Below are 21,968 nucleotides of genomic sequence, written 5' to 3' on the forward strand. Positions count from 1 at the left end.
TTAAGCAGCTTACTGTGTGCCAAGCACTGTTCAAAGCACAAGATCATCAGGTTGGCCAGTCTAAGAAGGAGGGAGAACAGGTATATTTAATCCTCATTTTACAGATGAGGAAAATGAGACATACGATTAGAACCCTGGTCCTCTGATTGCCAGAACTGTGCTCTGTCCCCTGGGCCATGCGGCTTCTCATTAAGATTAACATTAAAAGTCCTTGTTTCGGAGGTTGGGTTTTTTTTGGTATTTCTTAAGTGCTTACTATGTGCTAAGCACTGGGCTAGATACATGATAATCAGGTTGGACACGGTCCCTGTCCCACAAAGGGCTTATAGTCTTAATCCATATTTTACAGATGAGGTAACTGAGGCACAGAGAAGCTAAGCGATTTGCACAATGTCACACAGCAAATGCGTGGCGGAGCAGAATTAGAACCCAGGTCCTTTGAATCCCAGGCCCCATGCTCTTTCCACTATGCAATGCTGCTTCTCAAGTCTTGAATCAGCAGTTAGTTCTTCAATGTTGATGACGGTACTCGGGAAGCACCCGTACAAGAAAACATGCAGATGATTAGGGAGCGTTTCTAAGAATCAGCAAAACTGCAGCAGAGTGACAATTATCTGAAGCCCAAAGGCATGTGCCAGCCTGCCCCTGGAAAACCCTCCATATTAGAGAAGCAGAATAGCCTAGTGGATAAAGCATGGCCTGGGAGGACCTGTGTTCTTATCCCAGCTCCACCGTTCGTCTGTTGTGTGACCTTGGACAAGTCATTTCATGTCTCTGTGCCTCAGTTACCCCATCTGTAAAATGGGGATTTAAGATTGTGAGCCCCATGTGGAACATGGACTGTGTCCAGTCTGATTAGCTTGTATCTACCACAGTACTTAGTACAGTGCTTAGCACATTATTATTATTATTCTCAAATGTCACCAAGTCATTTCCGGTTCACGGCGACTCTATGGATATATTTTCTCCACAACGTCATATCTTCTGCCGCAATCCGTAATCTTGCTAACGGTTCTTTCGTTATCGTTGTTATGGTTTCTATCCATCTAGCTGCTGGTCTGCCTCGTTTTCCCCTGGACTTTTCCTAGCATTAGTGTCTTCTTCAGAGAATTAGTCCTCCTGATGATATGTCCAAAATCCAAGTCGAGTCATTTGGCCCTCCAAAGACCACCTTGGCTTAATTTGCTCCAAAGCTCATTTGTTTGTTTTTTGGGCAGTCCACGGTATTCAAAAAAGCCTTCTCCAACACCACATTTCAAAAGAGTCGATGCTCTTTCTATCCTGTTTATTCACTGTCCAGCTTTCAGATCCATACATTGTCACTGGAAACACCAGAGAATTGACAATTTGTATTTTTGTGGCAATTGTTACGTCAGCACGTTTCATGATTTTTTTTCCAGGCTCTTCATAGAAAATCCTCCTAACATAAATCACTGGCCTATTTCTTGACCACTAGGTCCTTTATTATTGATTATCAATCCCAGAAGAGAAAAATAGTAAACTATTTCAATCTTCTCTCCATCTGCTATAAATATGTTAAAACTTCCAGTTGTCATGATCTTTGTTTTCTGGACATTCTGCTCTGCTCCTTAACTTATAACAGTAAGCCCGTCAAATCTTCTTCACTTTCTGCTAGTAGGGTAGTATCATCAGCATAACGTAGGTTGTTTATATTCCTTCCTCCAATCTTTCCTCCCCACTCATCTTCATCCAATCCTGTGTCTCTCACTATTTTTCTGCATAATGGATGAACAGATAAGGCAATAAGATAATCCTTGTCTTACTTACACCCTTACTAATGGGAAACCAATCAGTTTCTTCATACTCTGTTCTGATAGTAGCTTCCTGCCTGGCATACGGGTTCCATATTAATGCAATTAAATGGTCCGGCATGTCCATTTTCCTTAATGTGCTCTAGAGCTTCTCATCAGCCTTACTATAATCATGCTGACTTCCTTTTGATATTCTCTTGCCTTTCAATTATCCAACGAATATCAGCAATAATACCTCGCATCCCTCATCCTTTCTGGAATCCTGATTGAACATCGAGCAGTTCACGTTCCATGTAGGTCTCCATTCGAAGCCTAGCACAAAGTAACGCTTAGCTAATACCATTAAAAAAAACAACTAAGAATTGATGTCAGAGTCACCAAATTCTGTTACCTAGGGAAACAAAGGTAGTCAGGATGGCAGAAAACAATCAAGAAGGCTAGTGTGTTCCTTGGGAGGCTCAAAGACAGAGTGGCACCAGCATGGCATCAAGATTTTGACCCAACCAAGGGGGCTTGGGGCAATTCTTTGTGGCTGGAAAACCTGGATTTACCACAGAAGCCACATTCAACTTCTAGCGCTTTCCATCAATGCTCCCTATGAACAATACCTCCCATCTGTGACAAGACCAGATCAAAAAGAATGTGGTCCTTTAATTCACAGTGAAAATACCAACATCAAAGCAATCTTCATCATATCACCCTTTTGTTGGGAGAATGACGTTCCCAAATATAGCTGCTTTATAGTGAGCTGAAACAGAATAATCATAGAAAAGATGGCCAACAATTGGGAGAGAGTGGCATGCAGCAATCAGAAATGGAGTGACTGACTGCCTTAAAGCAGAGACTTCAAGATGATCCTAATGCCGAGAGGAAGAAAAGCAGGTCTAGGGGGTGACAAATGCCAACACTGTCACAAGGGGTGATCTTTTAGTGCACATGGTGCAGAAGGGATCACTAATAATAATAATGATAATAATAATGATAACTGTGATATTTGTTAAGCATTTTCTATGTGCCAAGCTCTGTACTTAGCGCTGGAGTAGATACAGGATCATCAGATCCGACATGGGGCTCACAGTTTAAGTAGGAGGGAGAACAGGTATTGAATCCCAACTTTGCAGATGAAGAAACTGAGGCATAGAGAAGTGAAGTGACTTACCCAAGGTCACACAGCAGGTAAGTGGCAGGACTGGGATTAGAACCCAGGACTGAGGCCAATGCTCTTTCCACTAGACCACGCTGCTTCCGAAGTCACACATTCCCATCATCAATCGTATTTATTGAGCACTTACTGTGTGCAGAGCACTGTATTCCCAAGCCACACCTGCCACGTCTGCACATACTGATAAAAGCTCATTGGTGTCATCATAGTTTCTGTAGTCAGTTGTGCCAAAGGCAAACACATCAGTTTTAAATTTGAATGTATAGGTGTATAATAGATGTGTACGCCTATAGATGTGAGTGTGTGTGTGTGTGCAATCTGGAGGAAATGTGTGTCTGCATATGCATATATGCATGCAATGTGAGTGTGATGTGTATGTGTGTGTGTTTGTGAACACCTCTATGTAATGTATGGGATGTTATGTGTGCTTTAGACATAGTATTTATTAAGTGCTTTATTACATACCAAACTGTGCAATACTCTGGGGTGAATCAGATAAATCAGTTCAGACACAGTATGGGTATATTTGTGTGCAGATGTTTGTACATCTGTGTATGTGTGTGCAGGTAATGTATTTGTGTCTCTATAGGCATACATGGAATGCGGGGGTCAGGTATATAGGTAGATTTTTGGATGAGAACCTCTACACATACATACATGCATATGTATGTATATGGGGAGACCAAGGTAAGGGATGGGAATGAAGTGTCTGTGTGTGTGTGTCTTCCAGTGGTCTGTGCCCAAGGTTTGCAGGCAAAGGATAAAACAGGCTCCAGCGATCCCTATGTCACTGTCCAGGTTGGCAAGACGAAGAAACGGACTAAAACCATCTATGGGAACCTCAACCCAGTGTGGGAGGAGAACTTCCACTTGTAAGTGGCCAGGGCTTGTGGGGAGGGGTACGAGTGAAGACTATGCAAGCCAGGAGCCAGGGCAGGTTGGCACCACCCTGGCTCCCCACATTGGAGAGAGGAAGTCATCCCCTTTTCCCTCCCCTCCTTCCAAGCCTCCTCTGCTATGGAGTGAGACATTTTGCAGAAAGGACCTCGGCCCCATCCCTTTGAGCCCACCAGTAGTGGGCTCCGTGCCTGGCACCCGGGCAGATTCCAGCCCCAGATCCTGCTGCGGCCTCCCTGTCCCGTGCCCGCTCTGTTCACTCAGGGAATGACTGCTTTCCTTCTTGCCACCCTGTGCCCAGCGAGTGCCACAACTCATCAGATCGCATCAAGGTGCGCGTGTGGGACGAGGATGATGACATCAAGTCCCGGGTGAAGCAACGTTTCAAGCGTGAGTCGGATGACTTCCTGGGCCAAACCATCATCGAGGTGCGCACCCTGAGCGGCGAGATGGACGTCTGGTACAATCTGGGTGAGCACCCGCCGGGGTTGCCGGAGGTAGGAGGCTGGCAGGGAGGCCACTTGGGGAGGTGCTGGACTCAGGGTGACTCCTACCATCTGGGACTAGAAGGCCTCAGGTCAGATGGGTAGAGTTTTCTCAGATGGGCTTCTGGGAGGGCACAGAAGCTTCTGAAGAGGGGAAGTCCCATGGGATTGGGCATCAGCAGGGAGCAGGATGAGTATTCCAAGAACAGCCATCATTGCTTCTTTCCACTCTGGCTAGGCACAGTACAGATGATCAGAGAGAGGGGAGGAGGTGAGGAGCAGCAGCAGCAGCAGCAGCAGCAGCACAGAAAAGAGTCCGGGCAGTCCTTAGGGGAGGGTGGATTATACCACCAATATTATTATTACTGTCCAACAGCACTTATGTCATATCCTTATACTCCATTAGTTCTCCAATCCGTAATTTATTTTCACTTTTGTCTCCCCATATAGACTGTAAACTCCTTGTGGGCAAGCAGCGGGGCCTAGCTGATAGAGCACGGACCTGAGACTCAGAAGGATCTGGGTTCTAATCCCAACTCCGTCCCTTGTCTGCTCTGTGACCTTGAGCAAATCACTTCACTTCTCTGGGCTTCAGTTACCTCAGCTGTAAAATGGGGATTAAGACTGTGAGTCCCATGTTGGACATGGACTCTGTCCAACCTTAATAGCTTGTATCTACCCCAAGAGCTTAGTGCAGTCCCTGGGACACAGTAAATGCTTAACAAATATCTCTACCAATTCTACCTTATTGAACTCTCCTAAGCACTCAGTACAATGCTCTGCCCAGGCTGAGTGCTTAATAAATACCACTGATTGATTGATTGATTGACCTCATCTAGCTCCCTGCCTCCTAGGGCAGTTTCCCAGCCCTAGAGAGACACACAGTTCCCCTAGGTTTAAGAATCTTCCCAGATGAAATCTCTACACCCTCCCTGAATTGTGGGTCCCGAGGTCTTATATGCTTGGTGGTCAGGAAGTTCTTCCTCGGGTCTGACCTTGGTATCTTCCTCCTGCATTTAAGCCCATTCCAAAGTGCCCCGTCTTTAATGGGAAAGAGCTGGTCATGTTGGGCCTGGCACGTCTGGGGCATGAGGCTCCCAGACCCCCTGGGTGAGGACAAGGAAGAGCCCAGAGGTCAATGAATCAATCTATCATTTGTATTTATTGAGCACTTACTGTGTGCGGAGAACTGTACCCAAGCGCTTGGGAGAGTACAGTATACCTGAGTTGGCAGACAAGTTCCTTGCCCACAGTGAGCTTACAGTCTAGACAGACAGACATTAATATAAGTAAATGAATTATGACTATGGACATAAGTGCTGTGGGGCTGAGAAAGGGGTGAATAAAGGGTGTTGCAAATCCAAGCACAAGAGTGACGCAGAAGGGAATGGGAGAAAAGGAGATGAGGGTTTAGTCAGGGGAGGCCTCTTGCTTTTAACAAGCCTTTGAAGGTGGGGAAAGTGGTGGTCTGTAGGATATGAAGGGGGAGGGCATGCCAGAGCAGAGGCAGGATGTGGGCGAGGGGGTTGGCACTGAGATAGATGAGATCAAAATATAGTGAGTAGGGTGGCATTAGAGAAGTGAAGTATACAGGCTGAGGTAGTAGGCTATAAGGTGATTGAGTGCTCTAAAGCCTATGGTAAGGAGTTTCTGTTTGATGCAGAGGTGGATAAACAACCACGGTAGGTTCTTGAGGAGTGGGGAAACATGGACTGAATGATTTTGTAGAAAAATGATCTGGGCAGCAAAGTGAAGTATGGACTGGAATGGGGAGAGACAGGAGGCAGGGAGGTCAGCAAGAAGGCTGATACAGTAATCGAGACAGGTTAGGATAAATGCATGGATCAGAATGGTAGCAGTTTGGAGGGAGAGGAAAGGACGATTTTAGCGATGTTGTGAAGGTTGAACTAATGGGATTTGGTGACAGATTGACTATGTGGATTGAACGAGAGAGATGAGTCGAGGATAATGCCAAGGTTATAAGCTTGTAAGACAGAGGGGATAGTAATAATAACAATAATAATATAATTGTGGTATTTAAGTGCTTACTATGAGTCAGGCGCTGTTCTAAGTGCTGGGGGTGATACAAGATAATCAGGTTGGGCACAGTCCTTGCTCCTGTTAGGGCTCACAGTCTTAATCCCCATTTTACAGATGAGGTAACAGGCATGGGGAAGTGAAGTCTCTTGCCCAGGATCACACAGCAGATGAGTGGCAGAGCCGGGACTAGAACCCGGGTCCTTCTGATTCCCAGGACCATGCTCTATCCTCTAGGATGGTGTTGTTGTCTACAGTGTCATGGGGAGGACAAGGTTTGAATAGGCATATGAGGAGTTCTGTTTTGGACATACTAAGTTTGAAGTTTCAGTGGGACATCCAAGTAGAGGAGTCTTGAAGGCAGGAGGAAATGTGAGACTGCAGAGAGGGGAAGAGATCAGGGCTGGAGGTATAGATTTTGGAATCATCCCCAGAGAGGTGGTATTTGCAGCCATGGGAGCGAGAGAGTTCTCCAAAGGATTGGGTGTGGATGGAGAGTAAAAGGGGACCCAGATCTAACCTTGAGGAACTCCCACAGTTAGAGGGTGGGAGGCAGAGGAGAATGCAGGGAGATGGATGCAGAAATGCTGTCAGCTCTGATACCCTGCCTTTCTTCTGCCCTCTCTGACTCTCAGATAAGCGGACTGACAAGTCAGCCGTGTCTGGGGCCATCCGGTTGCATATCAGTGTGGAGATCAAGGGTGAGGAGAAGGTGGCACCATATCACGTCCAGTACACGTGTCTACATGAGGTGAGGGGCCAGAACCCATTGGGCTTGGGCACTGACTCTTTGAAGCCTCCAGATGCCCTCTCCATGCCAGCCATGCCTGGGTTTTGGACTTTGGGGCCTGGAGAAGCCCAGTTGGCCTTGCCTCCTATCCCAGCCTGCCCCTTATCATGCCCCTATGGGCTTGAGCTCCTCCATCTCTCCCCTCACCTTGCAGAACCTGTTCCACTTTGTGACGGATATGCAAAACAATGGAGTGGTGAAAATCCCAGATGCCAAGGGTGATGATGCCTGGAAGGTCTACTACGATGAAACAGCGCAGGAGATCGTGGACGAGTTCGCTATGCGCTATGGCGTCGAGTCCATCTACCAGGCCATGACGTGAGTGCCCATGGGAGCCTGGGAGAGAGGGGAAGCAGGGGAGAAAACCAATGGGATGGTGAGGAGCAAAGGAGAAGGAGCAGGAGGGAGTCATGGTAACCGATCCAAACTTCTGGAGAGGAAAAAAACACCACCAAAGCAGTAACTGTCCTACCCCACGCCAGTCTCAGCCTCTCCCGAGGCTCCGTTAATTGAGCTGCTCAAATCTGGGGGCACCTTGGGCTGTGCCTGGACCCACTGTGGGGGCCAGGCAGTAACCCTGGGCAACTGCAAGCTTCCTGCAGCCACTTTTGGGGAATTATAGGACCAGATGGACACAGCAGAAGGGAACCGGGCTGTGGTTTTGCTGGGGCTTTGTGACTTCTCCTGCTGGAAAGAAGTGGTGGTGGGGAGGATGATAGGGGATTTTTTGGTTTTCCATCTGGAGATTTCCGTTTTTAGATTCTTCTCTTGGAGGAATAAAGTGTGGGGGAGGGTTAGGAGATTGAGAGAAGAGGGAGAGAGGAGGGGAGGTGGGGGAGATAGGGAAAGGACAGAGTGGAGGGTTGGGGAGGAGTGGGGAGTTAATTTGGTTTCTTGTTTTCTGAGGGTTTAGCCTCTCTCTAGGGCCTGGCTTGGCCTGGCCCAGTCTGGCCTGCTTCAATCCTTCCCCAGCCCTCCTCTCCCACCTCTCCTGTAGCCACTTCGCCTGCCTCTCCTCCAAATACATGTGTCCCGGGGTGCCGGCTGTCATGAGCACCCTGCTGGCTAATATCAACGCCTATTATGCCCATACCACAGCCTCCACCAATGTCTCTGCCTCCGACCGTTTTGCTGCCTCCAACTTTGGGGTGAGTCCTTGTCCAGGAAAAAGACTGAGGGGGTGGGTAACAGAGTGGTCGGGGAGATCGCTGGGTGGTGGAAAAGGGGAGAGGAGAAACTGGGAAGTAGGGGGAGCCCCCACTCACAGACTGCAGTCGATCAGGATGGGAGCTGGGTTGCCTGTGTCTCTCCTTCCCCCCTCTCTGTGCAGAGAGCACATTATCATCATCATCATCATCATCGGCGTCATCAACATCAATAGTACTCACTGAGCACCTGCCATGTTTCAAGTGGTGGCAGCAGCCGGCCCTGCCACCTTCTCCAAGCTCTGAGAAGGGATGGGTGTGTCCTGGGGGTTGTGGGGAAGGGGGAAGAGGAAGAGGCTTCCTACCAAGATTATTTGGTCTCACGTCCCCCTCCCCTTCCTGCTGTCTCCACAGAAAGAGCGGTTTGTGAAACTTCTGGATCAGCTGCACAATTCCCTGCGGATTGACCTATCCATGTACCGAGTGAGAGGCACATACGTGTGCATACACACACATGGGCTCGAACGCACATGGGGATGCACCTATGGACACACTCTGACCACACACCCACAAACACATGCACGAACCCCTAGACACACATAAAGCCACACATATATGAGCTTCCACTCAAATGCTCAGGCATTCATCAGCACACATATTGGTAGAATATGTGCCTGCACACATCCAGGTATATGAACTCCAATGTACACCCACATGCATACATGGGCACAAACAACCCTCCCCCCACACACACTTTCCCACACCCACATTTCTTCTCCTGGCCCTGGTTCAGCTTCTTCTTGACCCCACTCCAAGCATCCCCCAGAAGCCTCCAGCCTACTGCCCTAGGCCTCCTGGTCCTCCCCAAGTCCTTCCTGCCCTTTCCTGGATATCAGAGGGTGAGAGACATCCTCCAAGCCCCTTGATGGGGGAGTCTGAAGGTGTTTCCTTCTCCTTTCCCTATAGAATAACTTCCCTGCCAGCAGTCCTGAGCGGCTCCAGGACCTGAAGTCAACAGTGGATCTTCTCACCAGCATCACTTTCTTCCGGATGAAGGTGCCAGGGGGGAACCCAGGGGATGGGGAACCCAGGGGACATCCCTCTTAGGAAAGGTCACAGCTGGGCAGAGCTGCTTGCCCAGAGTTCAACTCTCTCTGAGCTCCCAGAACAGCTGTACAAAGGGAGCCCAGCCCCACCAGCCTCCCTTAGTATTCCCCACACCCCAGCCTTCCCAACTCCCTGATTTCCACCTCACGGGCTCCTTAACCTTCTTGGCTCACCCGCCCAGTCCAAGCACCTGCCTTCCAGTTCCCCAATCCTCCAAACCCCTGCAGTCTCAACCCTCCTGGATCCCTTAGCTCCCCCTCCCCAAATCTCTCCAGCTTCTCCTCACCCTCAGCTTGCTCAGTCCCCATCCCATCTTTCTTCTGTCCTCCAGCTTCTCAGCCCGAGAACCTTCCATCATTTCCCTCATGCCTTGCCTCTGCCCTTGTCTCTGCTCCTGTCACTCTTGTCTCCAATCCTGCCTCTGCTCCTGGAGCGGGGGCCCTTCCTCCACTGAGACTACCAGCCCATGCCCTCTCTGTGCCCATCTGCCCTCCAGGTGCAGGAGCTGCAGAGCCCACCCCGTGCCAGCCAGGTGGTGAAGGACTGCGTCAAGGCCTGTCTCAACTCGACCTACGAGTACATCTTCAATAACTGCCATGAGCTGTACAGCCGCGAGTACCAGACCGACCCCGTGAGTGACCTCAGCAGCAACAGGACGAGCTGTGGGGGTTGGGGCAGGGCCCGGATCCTATTCCGACTCCCTACAATTTCCCTTTCCTCAGGACAGTGGGAGGGGGAATTAGCAAGGTGGCCTTTCCCTGGTTTTGGGCCGGTCTGTCTCCTGTCCCCAGAGGCAGTATGGGCACCAAGAACCTATGTGTTGGGCACTTTTTAAAAAAAAATGCCCAGCCTCCCTCCACCTCAGTCCCTGCCGTTGAGCCCTGCAGCTTGGAAGTGGCCCCCGTGACAATGGGGTCCTGAGAGGGGAATGTCACAGCTCTGGAGAAAAGAGAGGGGTCAGGGATCTCCCTGGGAAAACACTCCAGAAGGTTCCGTGGGACAACATTTGGTTGCGTTCGGTAACTGGCAGAGCAGGCCGCATGTCTGTCACTCCCAGGCCAGTTGAGGTGCATCCGGGATCTGAAAGTGCCATCAGTGACCACCTTAAGGGCCCAGACATCTGAACCTGAGCACCTCCACTGATCCCACCCCCACCCTCCCTCTTCCAGGCCAAGAAGGGAGAAGTCCCCCCTGAGGAACAGGGGCCCAGCATCAAGAACCTCGATTTTTGGTCCAAACTCATCACTCTCATCGTCTCCATTATTGAAGAAGACAAGAATTCTTACACCCCCTGCCTCAACCAGTGAGTGGCATGGGGGGAGTCCCAATGGGAAACTGGGGGCACCTCCTTCCTCTTCCCCCTGAGAGTGTGAAGGACCAGGTTTCCCAGCCGTCCCCACCACCCTAAACTCAACAAACAAACCAAAACTATTGTCACATGCTTCTGCCTGAAGCTCCACCCCATTAACATGGTTATTGCAGAAGAACTGGCCCTCTAATCACTGCTCTCCCCTCCCTGTCACCCACTAGATTTCCCCAGGAGCTGAATGTGGGCAAGATCAGTGCTGAGGTGATGTGGAACCTGTTTGCTCAAGATATGAAATATGCGATGGAAGGTGAGTATGAGGCCATAACAGTTTGAGCTGTACCCTTAGGACTCCCTATAGCGAGAATCCCCAGAAGGCTCACCAATCAGGACTTTCCCCAACCCAAACAATTTTTCACACCCCTTTGGGGAAGGATTCCCAGCTGGAGCCCCGCAAGATTGTTCCAGGAAATGGCCACCACAAACCAGCTCCCCTGAACCAGCAATCAGCTGGGGTTCCACTACCTGGCCTTGGGTATTGCAAGAATGGATAGCTATTCTTGAGATCTTTTTGAAATCTTAACCTCTACCTCAGTAGTGTAAGCCCACTTATGGACATTGGTACCCAGGACACAGGACACAAAGGATCTCCCCTTTTATATAAGAAAAGAGATCCCACTACGATCATTACTTCTACTATAACCTCCCCAGTGCTTAGAACAGTGCTTTGCACTTAATAAATGCCATTATTATTATTATTATTACTACTACTATTACTACTACAAATAATAATAGTAATGGTATTTGTTAAGCTCTTACTATTCATTCATTCAATTGTATTTATTGAGTGCTTACTGTGTGCAGAGCACTGTACTAAGCGCTTGGAAAGTACAATTCAGCAACAAATAGAGACAATCCCTACCCACAGTGGGCTCGCAGTCTAGAAGGGGGGAGACAGGCATCAAAACAAGTAAACAGGCACCAATAGCATCAATATAATTAAAAAGAATTATAGATATATGCAGATCATTCATATAAATAGAATTATAAACATGTACATATAATAATAATAATGATGGTATTTGTTAAGTGCTTAGTAGACACAAGTGCTGTGGCAGGGGGTGGGCTGTACAGCAAAGGGAGCGAGTCAGGGGGATGGGGAGGGGTGGGAGAGCAGAGGAAAAGGGGGCTTAGTCTGAGAAGGCCTCCTGGAGGAGGTGAGCCTTCAGTAGGGCTTTGAAGGGGGGAAGCGTGATTGGCGTATTTGAGGAGGGAGGGCATTCCAGGCCAGAGGTGGGACGTGGGCCAGGGGTCGACGGTGGGACAGGCGAGAAAGAGGCACAGTGAGAAGGTTAACACCAGAAGAGTGGAGTGTGCGGGCTGGGATGTAGAAGGAGAGAAGGGAGGTGAGGTAAGAAAGGGCAAGGTGGTAGAGAGCTTTGAAGCTAATAGTGAGGAGTTTTTGCTTGACACGATGCCAGGCACTGTTCTAAGTGCTGGGATACATACAAGATAATCAGGTTAGACACAGTTCCTGTCCAACGAAGGGCTCACATTCTAATTCCCATTTTACAGAGGAGGGAACTGAGGCACAGAGAAGTTAAGTGACTTGCCCAGGGTCACACAGCAGGCAAATGGCAGAGCAGGGATTAGAACAGACAAGTGGCAGAACAGGGATTAGAACTCAGGTCCTTCTGGCTCCCAGGCCCATGCTCTATCCACTAGGCTACACTACTACTCATTGTGATATTCATTAAGTGCTTACTATGGGCCAAGCACTGTGCTAAATGCTGGGGTAGTCAAAATACAGATGGGATTCAGTCCCTGTCCCACATGTGGCTCACGGTCTAAAGTGAAGGAGAGCAGGTATTGAATCCCCATTTTACAGAGGAGGAAACTGAGACCCAGAGAAGTTAAGCGACTTCCCCAAGGCCATACAGCAGGCAAATGGCGGAGCTGGGATTAGAACCCAAGTCTCCTGAGTCCTGGTCCTGTGCCCTTTCCAGTGAGAAATACTTGACAGAAAACATGCCAAGGTTTAGGTAAAAATCACAGTCATCTGTTGGTATTTGACAAGCTTACCACAGATAACAAGGTTTCACCAGCCCAAGGTTGAAAGGAGCAAAAAGTCAAATCTGGTCACCAAATGCAGAATCTGGATTCTTGAATCTTTCCAAGTTGCTCCTGTGCCATGTGCCTCTGTATAGCCTGCCCTTCAACTCTTCTCCAAATTGGACTTCTCATTGGTATTTCATCACCCTCCTGGCCTAACACCTTGACTTTCTGCTTCCTTCTTTTTCTTCTAAGCCTTTTCCCGCTTTCAGCTCCCTGATCCAATTCTTGAACTGGATCTGAGGCTCTGGACTTTGTTTTAGGGGTCCTGTTCACTCTCCTGTCTCCACAACCCCTTCATAAATCAGGCACACTTGGAACCTGCGGCTAAATAAATGATTTCCCTTCTGCTATTAATCCAGCTATTGTCCTTCACGATGTTCTTGGACTGTCTGAAAGTACAGTTCAGATCTATCAACCAACTAATTTAGTTTTTTTGAATGTCTTCTGTGTGCACAGCACTGTACAAAACACTTGGGAGAGCACAACAGAATTAGTAGACATGATCCCTGCCCTCAGGGAGCTTAAAATCTAATGGAGGAGGCAGATACTAAAATGAATTATAACTAGGGGAAAGAAGGAAAAGGCGCTATGTTCATGAGTGCTTTGGGAGGTTGAGAGTACTTGGGTTCTTTAGTGTCACAGAAGTGCTGAACAGGCAGTGGTGGAGATATAGCAGGGGAGAATAGAAATTAAACAGGGCAGACTTCCTGTGGGAGGTGGGACTTCAGAAGGGCTTTGAAGATGGGGAGAGCTGTGGTCGGTTGGATGTGAAGAGGGAGGGAGATCCAGACAGGGAGGAGGATGTGAGGCAGCAATGGAAGAGATGAAAATGAGGCATAGTGTGTAGGTTATCAGGAGAGGGATGAAGACTGTGAGCAGGGGTGTAGTGGGAGAAAAGAATGGATAAGTACTGGGGAGAGAGCCTTAAAGCCAATAGTCAGGGGTTTCTGCTTGATGCAGAGTCATGAGTAACCATTTGAAGTTTTTGAAGGGTGGGAACATGTGTGTGGTAAGATATTTTAGAATAATGATCTGGACAGTGAAGTGAGAGGGGATAGACTGGAGGCAGGGAGGTCAGCGAGGAGGCTGATGCAACAGTCAAGCCCAGATATGACAAGTGCCTGGATCAGCCTGATGGCAGTTGGGATGGTTTTTGCAAGAAATTGAATATGGGGGTTGAAAGAGAGGGAGGATTCAGGGATAATGCCAAGGTTGTGGGTCTCAGAGACAGGAGGATGATGATCCTGTCAACTGTGGGGGCAAAGTTAGGTGAAGGAGAGGACTTGGGAGGGAATCTGTGGAGTTCAGCTTTGGACATATTGAGTTTGAGGTGTCCTGGAGGCAGGGGGAGTTGTGAGATTGCGGAGGAGGAAGGGCAGTTGGGGCTAATGAGGATTTGTGTAGAGATGGCAGAACCAGTGGAGAACTGTATTAGAAAAACCAAGGTTAGACATTGTTTACAGGAGAAGGGAGGGGTCTACAGTGCCAAAGGCAGCTGAGAGTTCTCAGCCCCAAGACAGAGAGAATATTAATCCTAATCATCCCTCCCATCCCTCAGGATGACCCAGGTTTCCCCACCAGGGAAAGAGGGCTCACCAGCTGCCAGGTTTCCCCCTCTGGGTAGCCCTGGGCTTCTCTGCCCCCCACGAGGCCAGGGTAGAAAGGCAAGGCAGAGGGAGTGTGCTTAAAAGCATTTGGGGATACTCACAGCCCAGAGAGAGAATTCAAGTTCAGGGTCCTTCCAGTTCAGCGGCAGGGGGTAAAAGATGGAGAGTAGAAGCCACCTCCAGCCCCCCACCCACCGATCTGAGCCTTTTGACTCTCTCCCAGAGCACGACAAGCACCGACTGTGTAAGAGTGCCGACTATATGAACCTGCACTTCAAGGTCAAGTGGTTGTACAACGAGTATGTGGCAGACCTACCTGCTTTCAAGGACCGTGTGCCCGAATACCCTGCGTAAGTCACCAGCGACCGGTTCCCCAAGAGCCTCAGTTCCCATCCTGGCCCGATCCCTGCCTGAAAGGGCTCTGCTGAGGAAGGAATTTGCTGGAGTGTCAATCAATTAATCAATCAATGGTGTTTATTGAACGCTTATTGTGTGCAGAGCACCGTACTAAGCGCTTGGGAGAGTACTGTGCGACAGAGTCGGTGAACATGTTCCCCGCTCACAATGAGCTTACCGTCTGGAGGGTGAGACAAATGTTAATAGAATAAATAAATAAATTGCAGATGTGTACAAAAGTGCTGTGAGCACTCTCCGACGGGGGCCCAACTTCACCGCTGCTGCTGTTCTGCCCCCACCAATCCCTGCCGACCAGCCAGCACCAACTGCGGGAGAGGATCGTGGGCAGTGGTTAGAGCTGAGAGGAGTTCAATCTACCTGTGCTAGGCCAGAACTTCCCCTCAAATGGTCCCTGACCAGCCTCCTTCAGGCACCCAAGCAGAATTGTCCTCTGCAGGAGCCTTTCTTCCTGGGCCCAGCCTTTGCACACATGGGCCCAAGGAGGGAGACGGAGCAGGTTGAGGAAATGGCCAGGGTGGTGGGACCAATCAATCAATCAGTGGTATTTATTGAGTGCCTCCTGTGTGCAGAACACTGTACCGAGCACTTGGGAGTGTGCAGTATAGCAGAGTTGGTAAACGTGTTCCCTGCCCACAATGAGCTTACAGTCTAGAGGGGGGATGTTGGGAGCGTGGCCTACCTCTGGCTGGGCAAGGGATCAGGTGGGGTCACAGCGTGGCAGGATCATGGTTGGACCAAGAGTCAGGATGCGTCGGAGGGCCGTGGGCAAAAGGAGGCAGGACTGTTCCTGGGAGAGGGCAAATTGGCACAATTTCCCTGTGCCTTAGGGGATCCCAGCCCTCCCCTCCTTGCAAGCAGTACAGCCAACTTGCTACAGGTACAGATCAGCTCCGGAATCAATGTCTCCAAGGGGAAGGTAAGAGTGGTTTAGGTGGTGGGGAGGATTCCCGCAGTGGCAAAGAGTTCTACTCCTTAGACATCCAGCCTCTTTTTTCTACATGGATCATTGGCTCCTCCCAGGGTGATAGGCCCCACGTTTCATACCCACTGAGGGGTGGCTCTAGAGGGGAGGGCTGGATAGTTTGGGAATATGGTTAGGGATGGAACTGGGGATGGAGGCCTGAGACTGTAGAACCAATAATAATAATAATAATAATGGCATTTATTAAGCACTTACTATGTGCAAAGCACTGTTCTACGCGCTGGGGAACAAGGTGATCAGGCTGTCCCACAGTGGGGCTCACAGTCTTAATCTCCATTTTACAGATGAGGTAACCGAGGCACAGAGAAGTTAAGTGACTTTCCCAAAGTCACACAGCTGACAATTGGAGGAGCCGGGATTTGAACCCATGACCTCTGACTCCAAAGCCCGGGCTCTTTCCACTGAGCCACGCTGCTTCTCCAGTGGGGCTGGATGATGGTGACTGCGGGGAGGGCTGGCAGTGCTGGGCCTCTTGAAGGTGTGGTCAGGTGGTAGGACTGAGTGTACCCCGAGATAGTAGTAAGACTTATTGAGTCCCCACTTGGTGCAGTGCACTCTACTAGGCTTTTGAAAGTACAGAATAACTAGTGACATGTTCCTTGACCATGAGGTCTAATGGCAGGGGGCAGGATGAGGGCTGTGATGGGGAAGGGAGGAAAGAAGGGAAAAGGGAGCAGAGGAAAGGATAAGGAAGGGGCTGGGGAAAAGAGCAACCTGAAGAAGTTTGGAGGAATGGGAAAGAGGGGAGAGGAAGAGGGTTGAGGGATGGAGGGAAGTGGGTGAACTAGGGCCCCATACCAGGACCCTGTTTAAGGTCACTTTTTCCTTCCGTGAGCAGGCAATTCCCCACATTCATAAACTGAACATTCTTAATTAATTGACGGATTGATTGATTGATTAATGGAGTCAGCTTGCAGTCCACTACATCCCCCGGGGCTTTGTCTCCTGCATTTCCACGCCGTGAAGTCAGATCAGTTACCTCATCTGTAAAATGGGGATTGAGAGTGTGAGCCCCACATGGGCCAGGGACTGTGTCCAACGCAATTTGCTTGTATCTACCCCAGCTCTTAGTACAATGCCTGGCACATAGTAAGCACTTAACAAATACCATAATTATTACTATTATTATTGTTTTTCCTGCCATCAGAGGCCACCCGGTCCCTCTCTGCCTGCCCACATAGGGCCCGGCTGCTGGTCATCCCAAGGGGCCATGGCCCTTCTCTCCTGCTCCAGGTGGTTTGAGCCATTTGTGATCCAGTGGCTGGATGAGAATGAGGAGGTCTCCCGGGATTTCCTCCACGGAGCGCTGGAACGGGACAAGAAGGACGGGGTAGGGTGTGGCCCCCGGCGTGGCTCTCCACAGGGCTCCAGAGAGAGCCCAGGCCCTTGCCCAGCTGCAACTGCCAGCTCTCTCCTTCCCGCTGGCCCAGACTGCGGGGCCCCCAGGTGCCTGCCTCCCTGCAGAGCAGAGCCCCCGGCCTGACCTGGTGCATGATTCTCCATCGCTGGCCCTCCGCTCCTGCCCAGCCTGGGCAACAGGGAGGAAACGGGGCACTAAGGCTGCTCCAGAAGGGAGCCTTCTCCTGTCCTAGGACCTCAGTGCCCCAGCCGCTGGGCCCTCTTCAGGGTGGCTCTAGCTGCTCCAGGGTGACGGGCAGCACTTTAGCTGGCGGCGGGGGGCTCCCCCGCCCTCCAGGCTCCCAGGTGGCTGCCCGTGGCCCCGGTGGGTCGGGCCCCCTGTCACGGCTGTCCGCCCTGCCCTCCCAGTTCCAGCAGACCTCGGAGCACGCCCTCTTCTCCTGCTCCGTGGTGGACGTCTTCTCCCAGCTCAACCAGAGCTTCGAGATCATCAAGAAGCTGGAGTGCCCTGACCCCCAGATTGTCGGCCACTACATGCGCAGATTTGCCAAGGTAGGGAGCTTGGGTGGTCTTCTTCCTCAGGCCCTGGGGGCCCCGTGTGGAATGGAGGGGCTGGGACCCCTTTGCCCCGGGGCTCCTGGAGAAGCCTGGGTGAAAGTTCATTTTTAGGGAGAATCCTTTGATTGAGCTGAACGATGGGTCATTTAAAAATGACACTGGTCACCTTTCGTTGGGAACTGAGATGCTTCTGTGGATTCTAGTGAAATGCACATCATTGAACATTGTCTACCAACTCCGAGGAATTGTACTCTCCCAAGCGCTTAGTTCAGTGCTCTGCATGCAGTAAGTGCTCAATAAATACCCTTGATCGATTGAATCAGTCCAGCCCGGAGAATTGGCTAGTGGTTCTCACGCTATACTCATTAGCCCAGCCCTGCTTCCGTAGCCACCTCACTTTCTCCCCCAGGTTGGCCTCCAGCTTGGGGGTCTCCTCTCTCTTCCCCTCTTACCTTTTTATGTCTCCAGACCATCAGCAACGTGCTGCTTCAGTATGCTGACATCATCTCCAAAGATTTTGCCTCCTACTGTTCGAAAGAAAAGGAGAAAGTGGTGAGTTATCCTCTGTGTCTCTGCCCTCCCCAAGTTCCATTTCTTAATCCCCAGCCTCAGAATAAGGGGGTGAAAGTATAGAGAGAGAAGGAGAGAGCAAGAGAGAGAGAGAGAAAGAAAGAGAGAGAGGCGGGGGGTTGGGAGTATGTGCATCTGCTTGAAGGGGAAGACGTTAGGGAGGTATATTTCTAGATCAGCCCGGTTTCATTGTATACTAAAGGGTATGTGTCCCTAGTTTTTGTTTTTTCTTTGTTTTATGGTATTTGTTAAGTGCTTACTATGTGGCATGCATCTACTAAACAGTGGGATAGATACAAATTAATCAGATTGGACACAATCTTTGTCCCAAATGTGTGTGGATTTGAGGGGGGGTTGGGTGTGAGGATGTGTGCATGTGTACACATGTGCTCAGAGAGGTCTTTCTCAACCTGCTTCCTGCATTCATTCATTCATTCAGTCGTATTTATTGAGCGCTTATGGTGTGCAGAACACTGTACTAAGTGCTTGTAAAGTACAATTTGGCATCAGATAGAGACAATCCCTACCCAACAATGGGCTCACAGTCTAGAAGGGGGTACCTGAGGACACCAGAGTGGGGAACTGAAGCCCTTAATAATGATGGCATTTGTTAAGCACTTACTATGTGCCAAGCACTGTTCTAAGCGCCTTGTGCCCAGGGTGGCACTTGACTTTTCTCCCCAACCCTGCCCCCTGGATTGGGCTGTGGGCTGAGCTGCTTTCAGTTTCAGAACTTCTCCATTGTCCCAATCTCCCCCACCCCATTACCCAGGACCCACATCAGGACCTGAGTGGCCGAGAGCACTGGATTCAGGGGGTTAGGATGCCTAGGTTCTGTTCCCAGCTTCATTGCCCAATTGCTTGTGACCTTGGAGACAAACATTTTTCTCCCCATGAGGCTTGGATTTCCCCTTCTCTGCCAAGGAAATCTCAATGTCTGTCCCTTCCCTGGCATCCAAGGAGATGAGGGGGCTGAGGGGCTCTGGGGACCTGAATGGCTCAATTGTAAAACTGAAGGATGGGTGCAGGGAGAGGAGGAGGATGGTGGGTAGTTCCTGACCCCACTACCGTCCTGTTCCTGCAGCCCTGCATCCTCATGAATAACACTCAGCAGCTCCGGGTGCAGTTGGAAAAGATGTTTGAGGCCATGGGGGGAAAGGAGGTAAGGCAGGTGGGGTGGAGGGAAGCTAAGGGAATTGGCTGGGTTGGGGGTGAAGGGGAAGAAGCTGGAAGAGAAGGGAGCAGAGCAGAATCGGTGAGTACTGGGGGGAATGGAGACAAGGATTGATGTGGGGGAGGAAGACTGCCTAAGCATGAGGCGGGGGCGGGTGGGAAGAAGCTGAAGCTTTGTGGGGGAGCCAATGATCACTGTGAGGGGCCGAAGGTCAGTGTGGATCCTCCTAACCACTGTCTCCCTTCCCCCCAGCTGGATGCTGAGGCCAGCGACATCCTGAAGGAGCTGCAGGTGAAACTAAACAACGTCCTGGATGAGCTCAGCAGAGTCTTTGCCACCAGGTGCCTGAGGCCCAGAGGAGGGGCACTGGACATATGCTGTCTAGATTGGGGCGGAACAGTATTGGGGGTGGCTCCTGTTGGGTCATCAGGGTCATTCGGTCTTGTTCAGCCGGTCTTCGAACCCCAATCAGGCCGGGAAATGAGTGGCCTGCCCTGCCCAAGCCAAAGTCGAGCTCCCAGGCTGGCTGGTAGGGTTTGCATCTGGTCAGGATTGGAAGGGGAGCCCAGATCTTGCTTCCAGAGGGGTACTTCTCAGAGGCTTCTGGGAACTCTGTATGCTTGGTGTGGATGGGGCTGATGGCCACATATTGATTTTCTCGAACCCCACACATACACACACACACACGCGAGAGAGATGCTGAACATTCCTCTTTTTTCCCTGTTCTCCTTTGCTTTCCCCTCTCCCTGTCACTCTACTCTTCTCCTGGCGGATTCCTCAATTCTTCTGTTGGACTAACTAGATATTCTTCCTTCCCTCTCACTTGTCTCTCTCTACTTATTCATTCAATCGTACTTATTGAGCGCTTACTGTGTGCAGAGCACTGTACTAAGTGCTTGGGAACTACAAGTCGGCAAAATATAGAGATAATCACTACCCAACAATGGGCTCACAGTCTACTTATTTGTCCCCTTGTTGGTCCCCATTATCCTGGCTCTCACTGTTTGTATTTTTGTCCTCTCCTGGTTCCTCTCCTCATTCTTTCACTCCCTGGCAATCTCTCTCCTTCCCTCTCTCCCTCCGCCCTCTCTGTTCCTCTTGTCATTTTCCTTTGTTCGGCCACCCTACCATATATCCTCACTCTTTTCCTCTTTCACTCCCCCAGAGTCTCCCTCTTTCCACACTAGCTATGGCAGTTTGGTGGACAGGGTGGAGGTGTGGCAATCTCTGGGAGCCCTGATAGCTTTAGTCTGCCCTTCTGTTTCTGCAGGAACTAGGGCCTCGTCAGAGGAAAACAGCCCATAGATAGCTAGGATAACCCCAGATGCCAAGGTGACCCTTTTCCCCAGCTTAGATATGCTACATATAGATTTGTGTGTGTGTGTGTTTTATGGTATTTGTTATGTGCTTACTATGTGTCAAACACTGTTTTATGTGCTGGGGTAGGTACAAATTAACTAGGTCAGACAAAGTCCCTGTCCTGCACGGGGCTCACAGTCTAAGTAAAACACGTATTTAATCCCCATTTTACAGTTGAGGTAACTGAGGCCCAGAGAAGTTAAGTGACTTCCCCAAAGTCACACAGCTGACCATTGGCAGAGCGGGGATGAGAATCCAGGTCCTCCAACTCTGAGGCCCGTGCCCTTTCCACTAGAGCACGCTGCTTTGTGGCTCTGTGTGTGTGTGTGTGTGTGTGTGTGTGTGTGTGTGTGTGTGTGTAAAGAGGCTCCTACTGGGTGTTGCAGCCCATATGCCTGAGAGACAGAGTCCAAATAGCATCCTACCTTCCTTCCCGGAGGGTCTTTAGATCCATCAGCTCTCTGAGGCGCCCAGTTCTCTGTTCTCCCAATCTCCCCAAGTGCTCCATCTTGCACATAAGTGCATCCTCGCTCTCCCTGGTTCTTCCCTGTAGCATCTTCATCCTCCGTCCCTGCTGGTCAGGCTGAGAGGGTCCAGCCTCCCCACCTAGTGGGTGGAGAGCCTTGGAGACCTGTGCTTGACGCTCCCTTCCCGCTCCCCAGCTTCCAGCCACACATCGAGGAGTGCGTGAAGCAGATGGGAGATATCCTGAGCCAGGTAAAGGGCACAGGTAATGTGCCAGCCAGTGCCTGCAGCAGCGTCGCCCAGGATGCAGACAATGTCTTACAGCCCATCATGGACCTGTTGGACAGCAAGTGAGCAAAGGGGGTTGTGGAGAGGGAGGGGTTGATCAAAGGACCAGGATCTGGGGAAGGAGCTGAGAGCAAGCTGAGAGCTGGGAGCCAGACACCAGGGGGTTCAGATAGTGGGAAATGGGAGCTGGGGGCATAGGAGATGCGGGTGGAGAAAGGCAGGAGACCACGGGAAGAGATGCAAGTCTGGAGACAGTAAGGGGAATAGGGACACTCTGGGAAGGAGGAAAAGAGGCAGCGCCTGCTTTGGATGCTCCATCTGCTAGGGCTGGAAGGGATGAAAAAGGAAAGGGAAGCCTGAGGACGTACAGATA

At 50.3% G+C, this 21,968-nt stretch overlaps 1 protein-coding gene across 6 annotated transcripts in view; it reads left to right on the forward strand.

Moving 5' to 3' along the window:
* UNC13A (unc-13 homolog A) overlaps window positions 1-21,968 on the forward strand; it is an 86,919-nt gene that overhangs the window by 40,962 nt on the left and 23,989 nt on the right. For all 6 annotated transcript variants that reach the window (XM_038770656.1, XM_038770660.1, XM_038770658.1 and 3 more), the window contains 17 exons: window positions 3,665-3,806; window positions 4,133-4,302; window positions 6,989-7,104; window positions 7,298-7,461; window positions 8,141-8,291; window positions 8,703-8,771; window positions 9,255-9,344; window positions 9,892-10,026; window positions 10,565-10,698; window positions 10,926-11,011; window positions 14,647-14,773; window positions 17,056-17,152; window positions 17,590-17,733; window positions 18,208-18,291; window positions 19,394-19,471; window positions 19,736-19,824; window positions 21,505-21,657. In XM_038770656.1, coding sequence (XP_038626584.1) covers window positions 3,665-3,806; window positions 4,133-4,302; window positions 6,989-7,104; window positions 7,298-7,461; window positions 8,141-8,291; window positions 8,703-8,771; window positions 9,255-9,344; window positions 9,892-10,026; window positions 10,565-10,698; window positions 10,926-11,011; window positions 14,647-14,773; window positions 17,056-17,152; window positions 17,590-17,733; window positions 18,208-18,291; window positions 19,394-19,471; window positions 19,736-19,824; window positions 21,505-21,657 — 2,029 coding nt within the window. The remainder of the gene's footprint in view (window positions 1-3,664; window positions 3,807-4,132; window positions 4,303-6,988; window positions 7,105-7,297; window positions 7,462-8,140; window positions 8,292-8,702; window positions 8,772-9,254; window positions 9,345-9,891; window positions 10,027-10,564; window positions 10,699-10,925; window positions 11,012-14,646; window positions 14,774-17,055; window positions 17,153-17,589; window positions 17,734-18,207; window positions 18,292-19,393; window positions 19,472-19,735; window positions 19,825-21,504; window positions 21,658-21,968) is intronic.

This window comes from Tachyglossus aculeatus, chromosome X2, assembly GCF_015852505.1.
Source record: "Tachyglossus aculeatus isolate mTacAcu1 chromosome X2, mTacAcu1.pri, whole genome shotgun sequence".
In the NCBI taxonomy this organism is placed as follows: domain Eukaryota; kingdom Metazoa; phylum Chordata; class Mammalia; order Monotremata; family Tachyglossidae; genus Tachyglossus; species Tachyglossus aculeatus.